Source organism: Chenopodium album, chromosome 27 (assembly GCF_948465745.1).
Source record: "Chenopodium album chromosome 27, dcCheAlbu1.1, whole genome shotgun sequence".
Lineage (NCBI taxonomy): Eukaryota > Viridiplantae > Streptophyta > Magnoliopsida > Caryophyllales > Amaranthaceae > Chenopodium > Chenopodium album.
The window spans coordinates 27142314-27152694 of NC_137860.1; the positions used below are offsets into that span (position 1 = coordinate 27142314).

The following is a 10381-nucleotide window of genomic DNA, read 5'->3' on the forward strand; positions in this document are numbered from 1 at the left end:
CTTTGCTTCATTCTAGCTCATTTTTGCCTCAAAGACGTGAGTTGAGATCCTTGAGCGAGATAGCTTCATACTTCATACTCATGATTATTAAACCATAATCCATTTGCATCTAAATCACCTAAAATTCATCAAAACACACTAATGGAGAGTAGTAGAGCATGACCTAATTAATTAAGCAAATAATGTAAATATACACCTTAAACCTCTAAATATATAAGCAATTGAGTGTAGATATATAAGCATCTAAAATGTGTACAAATTAGGACTTATCAGGTTTTTTTTTTTTTTTTTTTAAACAATTAGGACTTATTAGTTGATGAAATGATGACAAGACTTAAACCCATATGAATTATGATAATCTTTGAAAATAAAATTCTCATCCATAGATGATGATCAACAACCCCAAATGTTGGGAAAAACTCAGAATATTGGGGAAAAAAACAGTCTTAGCTGATTGATGGAGAGAACCAAAAAAAAAAAATGACTTAGCTTGAATTTAAAAGTAATAGGGTTGGAAATCAGGAAATAGTTTAATTTCTTCGACCTAAATGGTCGTCAAGAAAACTAAAATCCTAAAAGAGGAGAAAGAAAGGATAAAAAGGGAGAAAAAGTTATTATTTCAACCTTTAATTATTAGTTAGGAGGAAACCTAAGTTAATCTCTTATATTAACATCCCAATTTCTCTCGTCTCACAATTTAATTATGTATATTTGAATCTGTTCCACTTTATTAGAAAAAATTATAATTTAAAAAATAAAAGATAAAGATTGTATTGTGAGGGAAAATATGTTAACAAGTTTATCTTAGATATAAACTTGGATTTTCTCATTAGTTAACGATGAAATATATGTATTGAGACTATTGACAAATGTGTAAAATCAAGTCAAGAGCATAATAAGGAAACGGAGTAAGGCCCTGTTCTCTAAACCATAAAAAAATTATTCTGTAAAAATAACTTAAGTTTAGTAAAATTAATTCATTTCAGGTTAGTAAAATCAGTAACTATTTTAAATAAGGAATATAATAGAGAATCGGTTGTTACATTATTGAAACCTAACAACTTTGGCGGAAATTGATCTTTTTTAATGAAATTCGCAGCTTGTTTTTTTTTAAAAAAATTTACATTATGTTTGGATAAAAGGAAAAGAAGGGAAGAGAAAAGAAGGGGGTACATATTCTTGTTTGTGTAAAAATTAGAGAGATTTGAAGGGATAATTGAGCTCACCTCCCCCTCCCTTTTTTTTCCCTTTTGTTCCTCTTCTTTCCCTCTTTTCCTTTCTTTCCTTAATTAATTACTATCCAAATAAAGCGTTAAATAAATTTCAATTTAATAAAATTAATTTAAGCTCACAAAAAGAATGTAAAAAAAGGGAGCTTAAGTATTATCTAATTGCTCCGAACACATGAACAATTGCTCTATTCTCCAACTTTATACTAGTTTTTAAGTCCTAAACCTCGGAGGCAAAGCTATGATTGGCAATTGGCATCAAGCAACCATATCATGAGTTTCTTTACCTATTATCACAACACCAAAGATAAGATATATATGAACCACACATCAACCATACTATAAACAAAACTATAACCGTATATACTCACTATTTTTTTGACCCACAAAAACAAAACTAAAAAGCAAGAAAAACTATTCCACTTTAATTTATGACATATCAAAAAAATGATGGGCAGTACTGCTCTTTACTTGAACACTCCTTACAGTTTATCTTCAAGTTTCTTATCTTCTAACAACTTTAAACACTACATTACAACAAAGTACACTATTAGAACAATTAGTACCAAAAATCTAATTAGCTTTAATAGCAATAATTATAGAAGGCAAATTAGAGCTATTGGAACTGTTCCTGAGAATGATCAAGCTAATGAAACGAGAGATCAATCAGAGGAAGAACTCGAACCACCTTATGTTGGATTTGCATTTGTCAGTGTAAGTACATCTCAAACTTAATTTCTTTTTTTTTTTTTTTTTTGTTAGCATGTTTTATGTAATTGCTAGAATGGAAAAAAGTTGCATGAGACGTGTAAAATTTTAAATTCATACCCGCCTCACTATCCTATGTGGGTACGATTATTATCTCCTTGCCAACCCCAACCCCAACCCGTACCTAACCTAGAGTAGGTACGGGGAGGTATCCACAAAACTCTCCCCATTTGTCACTCTATTATTGTTGTTACTAGTACTTACTAGTGTGGTAAAGTTGTGCACCTTTGTAGACGGGAATCTTATTAATACATGCATTAAAAGTAATTGTATGATAAGTTGTACAATATAGATTTTATTTATTATGTTCTCTGTTTTCTTAATCCGATTTTCGGGTTTTTGATTAATCAGTCAGTGTTACTCCCTGATGGAACGCCTGATTTGCATTTGCGATCAGCAACGGGTGGACAAAAGCTTAGAGATATAATGTTGGATAATGATATTGACCTTTATGGACCTTATGTAAGCTCTTATTTAAACTCTTATCATTTGTTAAATTCATTAAGTACATTGCTTATATGAAACTAATTAATGAAATGAAATTAATATTGCTTTATATTTTGTCAAATTTGATATTTTTTATTTTTATTTTTTGTAGGCAAGACCACTATTAAACTGTGCGGGTAGTGGAACATGTGGATCCTGCATGGTAGAGGTGATCAATCTCACATACATAGATATAAATATCAAATTTCACATGGAAAACAATTGCCTAATTTTTAATATAACTTCTACTCTAATCAAAGTATAGTTTATGTAGAACGAATGCGCGATACAAATTTGATCATGGTCTTGGTTTTTTTATTAGGTGATTGAAGGCAAGGAACTTCTAAACCCAAGAACTGAAAAAGAGAAAGAGCATCTTAAGAAGGTAATATAGATTACTAAGAGACTCCCCTATTACAGTGTTACTCACTTAATTACATTTATGTGAACTTATTATAATTATGTTTAATGGGAAATTAATTAAATTTGAGCAGAAACCAAAGAATTGGAGACTTGCTTGTCAAACAACAGTTGGTACACCAGATTCAAGAGGAATGGTCAGTAGAACCTTCTTCTTAATGAATTAGGCTCATTAATTATTTAATTACAACATTAATTTTGATATAATAACAATATCTTAATGTTTTCATGTGATTTGGGTATGCAGGTTGTCATCCAGCAACTACCAGAATGGAAAGCACATGAATGGAATTATGAAAAAGATTTTCCTAGTGTTTCTTGATAGTTTGTTACATACTTTCAAATATTTTGTATATTATCGATATTAATTTAATACTGCCTCTGTTAATGATTATTTGTAACTTTGGGGTATTTTTTGTGAGGTATAAAATATTCCAAAGTTGCAGATAACCATTAACGGAGGTAGTATATGAATGAAACTCAAATAAAGTTTTAGTCCTTTACTCTTCATGGATTGGATGGAGTTATCACTTTTAGGCTTTTAGCATGAGTAGCTTGGGAGTTGTGTGACAAGAGTTATCAAATTGGTATACGTGAATTAATAATATAGTGATACATTTTGATTTGGACTATTGAAGCAAATTAAAGAATTAGTACTCAAATTAAGTTTTACAATTGGTCTTGAAATGTTCATGGAGTGTTCAATCTGACACGAGCAGCCAAGAGTTTAGCATGGGTCAGGCTAAAACGAGATTTCAGGCCCAACTAGCAAGCACAAAAGACACATTGATAGGTCATGGTCATGCATGAACATCATTTTTAAAATATACAAAAGCTAGACACGAGATTGACAAGCTGGCTTGGGGCTAACTTGCACGGCACGTTGGCCTGGTCGTACATGGATTCCCTTTAATAAAGATCGGTACAAACTCGATACAACACATGTTTTCTTGGCTCATTCCAAGGACAACCCACTTAAACATGAGTTCCACTGACACAACAACACATGAGCTTGCATGACCTGATATGTGTCTAGTAGACTAAGTAGAGTATGTGCTCATGAGTCATGACCTCGTGAGCTTATGGGACTAGTAGAGTATAGTGTATTAGTGTTACACAGCTTACACTGTTAATACATTAGTATGTGCAAACTGGTGATACACCCTTGGATTAGCTTAACGACTTAACCAAAACAGGTAGCCAATCGTACATATTTCTATAGCCATTCCACATACCAATGCATCATGCATTATACTGCAATACTGCATTACCGCGATAGGTTTAGGTGATTATTTTATTTTTAATTACTACGTATAATACTCCTTGATGATCTTGAACGGTTACCTACTACATATGGAAACGGAGGTAGTATTTGACAATTGATGATTTACATATTTAAAACTGGTAATCATGCACATCAATGAGGTCTTGGACTAGTGGTTAAAGCTTAGAGTAGTATTAGTGTATGTAATCTTTGAAAACATACTTTGTGTGAATTCGAGTTTTGCATAATGGAATCTTAATATTGATTGCATTATTTTGGATTGCAACATGAAAAACAAAGATAAAGAAAAATAAAAGATTTATACTCCGCAAAATGCAAAACTTGAATTGATTAGAACATTGGATTTACAAGAACAAACCAAACAAACTACCCAAATCAAGATTTAAAAAAAGGGAATAAATAAGACAATTCTTGCAATTTCCACCCTTATCCCATTGACAAATTGGATCAATTCAATTAAAAAAACACACAAATTAAATCATCAAATTTAGTATTCATTGGTAAGAGGGGCATGTTCCTCACCCATGAACACATTGCCATAAATAAGACCAGCCAAACCACCACCAACAAGGGGTCCAACCCAGTAGACCCAGTGGTCCTGGAAGTCAACACTGGCGACAGCGGGACCGAAAGAGCGAGCCGGGTTCATTGATCCACCAGAGAATGGGCCGGCGGCTAGGATGTTGGCACCAACAATGAATCCAATAGCAATAGGTGCAATGGTACCAATGGAACCCTTCTTAGGGTCAACTGCTGTTGCATAGACAGTGTATACCAATGCAAATGTTACAATAATTTCCATCACTACTGCTTCAATTGATCCTACTCCTGCTGCTACACTGTGAATTGGAGTTGCCTGCAATAACAAAAGAACAATTTATACTAGTTAATTAACTTTCCCATGTAAAAATTAATGATCTGTATCTGATCAAATACTACCTCCGTTTCATATTATTTGCAACGATTAGACATTTTCTACTCCTACTTTATATCAAATTATTGCAATTAATTTGAAAAATGATAACCAAGACCATATTGTCACATTGGTCGGCACAGTTTTCAAAATATTACCTCTGTTTCATACTTCATAATGACATATTTTATTTTATTCTTTTCACGTTTGTTAAAGTAAAATTTTAATTTTAATTATTCTTATCGATCTATAATCGAGTGTTTGTTAGAAAATATATATTGAGACGAATCTAATAAGAATGAGGACGTGAAATAATATAATGATTGACAAAGAGGTAAAAGTACTAACCAAGCCACCGGTGGAGGCCTTAAGGAGGAAACAAGCAGCGACGGAACCAGCACACTGGGCGATCCAGTAGAAGATACCGGTAAGGATGGTGATCTGACCACCGAGGGCTAATCCGAAGGTGACGGCGGGGTTGACATGTCCACCAGAGATGTTAGCACCAACTGCAACTGCAACAAATAGGGCAAATGCATGGCACACTGCTACTGCTACTAACCCTGCTGGGCTTAGTGCTGCATCATCTGTCAACTTGCCTGAAATAACAAAATTCAAACTCAAGATTAATAAACATAATCACTCAAATGTATGAATTGATCGACTTTTGTTTTTAGTCTACAGGAAGTCACGAAAGATAATGATGTATTTTGGATTCAACATACGATACATTAGACTTAGGTCATGTTGTCTTCATTAAGAAAATAGAACACAATGATTGGGAATAAGTAATGGCATGCTACTATTTTGTGCACTAGCTACATTTATTCTAAACATTTATCATGACATGGTATTTAAATTTTTTTTGAGATGGGAAGTACTAGGAAAAGTACATTTTGCCAAGGCTAACTACCTAGGGATCAAAACTAAATTATCAATGTGACAATTAATTAAGAATAGAGGGAGTACATACATAATACGGGTTACTATAATAGGAGTATATGATTATGATAAGCAAAATGTAGCAAAATTGAAGTAATAAATGGAAAGAGTACTAACTGAAAGCAATGCAAGATCCAACTCCAGCAAAAACAAAGAGTAAGGTAGAGATAAACTCAGCAATGTAAGCCTTAATCGAGGCCCAACTGAAAGAATCATCAAATCTTCCAAAAGCAATTGCCATTGCTATTAATTAGCTTAATTAGACTAATGAAAGAAAGAAAGAAAGAGAGAAGATGAGAAATTGGGTTTCAAGATAATGGAATTGCCTTTCCACATCACTCCTTTATATAGAAAGTATGGTCTAATATTATACTCATAATTATTATTCTTTTTATTGTATACTTCCATTATCATGAAAGTGATTTTTTTTTTTTTTTTTTTCTTTTGAAAATATAATTTCCCTCTTTTTGGGATACTTGTATGTAACTATGTAAGGTCATTTATGCCAATATGTAGAAAAAAGATTCCTACTAGGAAAAATAGAAAGTCCTAGAAGTACCAAGAAGTCTTGAACAAATATATCACCTCATTATTATTACTACTAGGAGATAACTAAAAATTCTCCAAATTTTAGCTTTTGTTGCACAATTTTAGCAAAAAAGACAAACTTGAAGAAACAATTGACAAAATTAGGAATTATGACACAACTTCATTTTTTCAAAAAAAACTTTGATACGAAATTAATTGTCATTTTGATTGACTCTTATGGTTAAGAATATGATATAATAAAAGATAACCATTTAAGATACTTGTATCAATTTTGTTTGTTATATATTCGTCAGATCACTCAAAGAATGTAGTGTCATACTTAGTGATTTTTAGAATTACAATCAGATTATACACCATTAAAATGATATATATACAGATTTACTTTCATGGCTTGATAGAATAATTATTATAGAATGACTATCAAATTTATTTGATAATTGTACCTAAATTAACTTGTTATACACTTGACATTATTACTATGATGATCACGTATTCACGTATACCCTTTGTTCTATAATGATCTTTTCACATTATGTTACTTTATTGAATTTATACTCCATATTAATTGATATTTAGATTTACAAAAAGAGGGAAGAACATTGTGAAACAAATTTAAGAAATTTAATGATAGCAATGTGTAGTAGCTAGCATTTTTTAATTGGATAAACAAGACAAAATTATATTGCAAAATACACCAAATTATTGCATATGATGATGACAACTTTTGATTACTTTTTAGTACTTTATAATTATGTTTGCTATATTTCATAATGCAAGAGATAAACTTCTAACTAAAGGGTTTCATATATATTATTGTAAAATGGCCTTCTTTAGCTAACGTTTGAACTCTACTATATATTAATTCAAAATTCAATGTAAAAACGATAATTGATCCAGCAAACTTTGGTAATTAGTAGCAACCATTTTTCATAATCACATGATGCATGGATCTCTAGCATAGAATGGGGTCACTTGCCCCCCTAGTGATTATTAAATTTTCCGAGTTTTTTCTTGACAAAACTATTTATATGCATTCTGCCGCCAATATATTTATTTTTTCAGAATCCGCCACTCTATATAGATAGATAGGTAATCCGTATATGGTTTGTATGAGTATGACACTCACATCACATGCATGGTCCATATATATGCAAATATGAATCCATTTAATGTACATAAGCCATAAATATATGGTCGTGTATGTGTATATATGTGTATAGATAAAGACTAAAGATCAAGTATATTTGAATCAAAGATACACAACATCTTGTTTGAAACAACCAATCACAACTTTTCCCTGGCAATTCCAACCTGTCACCCAATTGCTTTAGTGGAGGAAATGTCTCGAAGTAGCTTATCTTATTCATCTTATATCTCATGAATGATTTTTTTTCTAGCATGTGACAAACCGTTCTCTGAGGAACATCCAGACATACAGTACGTGACCCTATGTTGTAAGGGTAGATTGTTTTTAGGTCGATTGTATGAAATCTACTGAATCGAAATCTCTCACAAGTAAATCAATTTATTCATATAGGTTAGATTTTTGAAAATAGGAACTTGGGAAGTCTTCATGTCCAAAAACCGTAGCTGATAGAGATTAAACTCGCGAGTAAAGGTAATTAAGGTAAAAACCGATACAATGGCAAATTAAATTTAGATTGTGGGGGTGCCCTACATGATCTATCCCTTTTTAATTTTATGTGAAAGACATTATAGTAAAGTCATATATATGGAGCGCATGATGTTATGGTAACCCATTTAAGGCCACATAATGCACCGTCCATAATCTTAAATATAAAGTTGAGGATACTATATTGTCTACACCCTTCAAATTAAGGAAATTTATATGTGGATGTTATTGATTTGGAGGCTACAAATAAGCCACCATTTGATTAATTATGTATAATTATGTATGTAATTGGGATTATTATTGTTGTTAAGGTTTAATAAATTAGACAATGATAACGTGGGGGGTGTAAGGTAGGGGATTAGCTAGATGAGTGTGGAATCTCGATGACATCTTTTTTTTTTTTGGTAGGTCCGTTTTTATTTGTTTGTTTGGTGTTGTAATCATTCAGAGTTAAAATTGAAGAAGGATGTTTTGAATTTTTGATTAGGAATATGCTTATTGCATCCATTGACATACTGCTCATCTAATGTGACAAACAATTACAGGCGATACTTAATTTAAGAAATAGGTATTTTTTAGAATTAAAGATATAAATTCTTAGAAAATTAAAGACGGTTTGATCATCGTTACACTGTCAATTTAAAGCCAAAAAAGTTGAATAAAACAATGTCAAATTAACTTATTTGGCTAAAAATTGAATTAGACCGTCTGATACAAGAATTACTGTGCGAAGAACATGTGAAGATAAATAGTAGCTCTAGGACTGTTCGTTTGATAATGTTTTGGATTAGATTGAATTGCTAATTATTAAACATAAATGCATGTTCTTTCCATAAAAGGTGGGGACAATTGTACAGTATGTAGTTGTCTTCTGGGATCAAGTGATGGTAGACTTGTTATGTCTTTAGTTTAATTGTGTAATTAGTTTACATTAACAAATTCGTTAAAGATAACTTAATTTATTAGCACCAACTGATCAGCATCTAATTTTAATTAATATCAAACTTATCTTCCATATAATTAAATATGTAATTTTGTGTTATTATATAGATGTACGTTGTGGTAGAGCTGTACTAGTACAATGTCATAGAACCAAGTTTTTACCCTTTTTAGCTAAGTAGAGTTTCGTTTATATTATAATCCTGCTAATTAAATTGATGCGTTTTTGATGTTATATGAAGTCATCACGTACTAGTGTACAATTCTATAATAACATACGATGTATGAAAAGATTAAAATGTTAGGTGGGACATTGAATATGCTATATGCTATATGCTATTTCGTTTGTCCTCAAATTATCATCGTATTTGAGGTTGTTAAGGAGAATAATTAAAACAATAATGATAGTAGAATACCGCTACAAGTTTTTAAAACGCTGATAGAACCAGTAGATTAGATTCGATTTAAACTGAAAAATGACTTGATTCAGTACTCGACTTGTATCGACACAATAATGTGTTATGACTTGAACTCAAAGTCTCGAACTAATCCAAACTTGATTAGACTTAATTGAACTCAACCCAGTTTAGATCGATTAGACCCGATTGACCTAAAATATCAATTTAGGTCTGTTGTCATTTCCCTCTTAGCTATCTTCCCCCCACCCCACCCCCCAAAAATATAATGAACTTAATGATAAGTGTTCCTTTTACTATAGCAAAAGTTTAATACTAAAACCTCTCATAAGTCCACCAGATCCGAGTTTACGGGCCAAACCCTTTGAAAGTGGGATGGGGGGAAAGTAGGGGAATTCCCACTTCAAAAGTACCTCCAGTAGAGTTTGATAGATATAAATACAAACCTTATCAGTTACCAACTTACCACAAACCAAACTTTGCCAGAATGTATTGGTGCAAAAGTTTGATAGATTGTATTACTGTATTAGTGTGCTTTAGCATTGGTTTGGTGAAAAAAACATTACTTGATGAAATAAGTTGTTAGCAGTGAACTATACATAGGTATAACGACCACTGTCAAAAAAAAAAAAAAAAAAAAAAAAAAAGTGACCAGATTTTATTTTTGTGGCAAAAAAGTGTAATTTTTTTTTTTAAAGGTCAACAGCAAAAAGCTAGAAATCTGCTCCAAAGTTTTTGCCGACCAAATTCTTTAAATCATTAAAACAACATTATGGAGTAACAAACTAAAAGCCAGCCAAA

At 31.8% G+C, this 10381-nt stretch overlaps 2 protein-coding genes across 2 annotated transcripts; one reads left to right on the plus strand and one right to left on the minus strand.

The window, feature by feature from the left end:
* The first annotated feature begins 1596 nt into the window (after positions 1–1596).
* Positions 1597–3413, plus strand: LOC145620811 (photosynthetic NDH subunit of subcomplex B 3, chloroplastic-like). The gene is made up of 6 exons (XM_081675528.1): positions 1597–1943; positions 2349–2459; positions 2596–2652; positions 2806–2868; positions 2978–3040; positions 3151–3413. Exons 1-6 carry the CDS (start codon positions 1677–1679, stop codon positions 3223–3225), a joined length of 636 nt encoding a protein of 211 aa, XP_081531654.1. The 5' UTR covers positions 1597–1676; the 3' UTR covers positions 3226–3413.
* Positions 3414–4468: 1055 nt separating this feature from the next.
* Positions 4469–6370, minus strand: LOC145619102 (aquaporin TIP2-1-like). The gene is made up of 3 exons (XM_081673703.1): positions 6161–6370; positions 5450–5700; positions 4469–5044 (listed from the first exon to the last, which is right to left on the minus strand). Exons 1-3 carry the CDS (start codon positions 6282–6284, stop codon positions 4676–4678), a joined length of 744 nt encoding a protein of 247 aa, XP_081529829.1. The 5' UTR covers positions 6285–6370; the 3' UTR covers positions 4469–4675.
* Positions 6371–10381: the final 4011 nt, after the last annotated feature.

Excerpts from the sequence above, each read along its gene's own strand:
- LOC145620811 (XM_081675528.1), top strand. The coding sequence starts at position 1,677 with ATGATGGGCAGTACTGCTCTTTACTTGAACACTCCTTACAGTTTATCT. Across the intron at positions 2,460-2,595 it reads TTGACCTTTATGGACCTTAT|GCAAGACCACTATTAAACTG; the intron begins GTAAGCTCTTAT and ends TATTTTTTGTAG. Across the intron at positions 3,041-3,150 it reads CACCAGATTCAAGAGGAATG|GTTGTCATCCAGCAACTACC; the intron begins GTCAGTAGAACC and ends TTGGGTATGCAG.
- LOC145619102 (XM_081673703.1), bottom strand. The coding sequence starts at position 6,284 with ATGGCAATTGCTTTTGGAAGATTTGATGATTCTTTCAGTTGGGCCTCG. Across the intron at positions 5,701-6,160 it reads TGGATCTTGCATTGCTTTCA|GCAAGTTGACAGATGATGCA; the intron begins GTTAGTACTCTT and ends TTGTTATTTCAG. Across the intron at positions 5,045-5,449 it reads AGGCCTCCACCGGTGGCTTG|GCAACTCCAATTCACAGTGT; the intron begins GTTAGTACTTTT and ends TTGTTATTGCAG.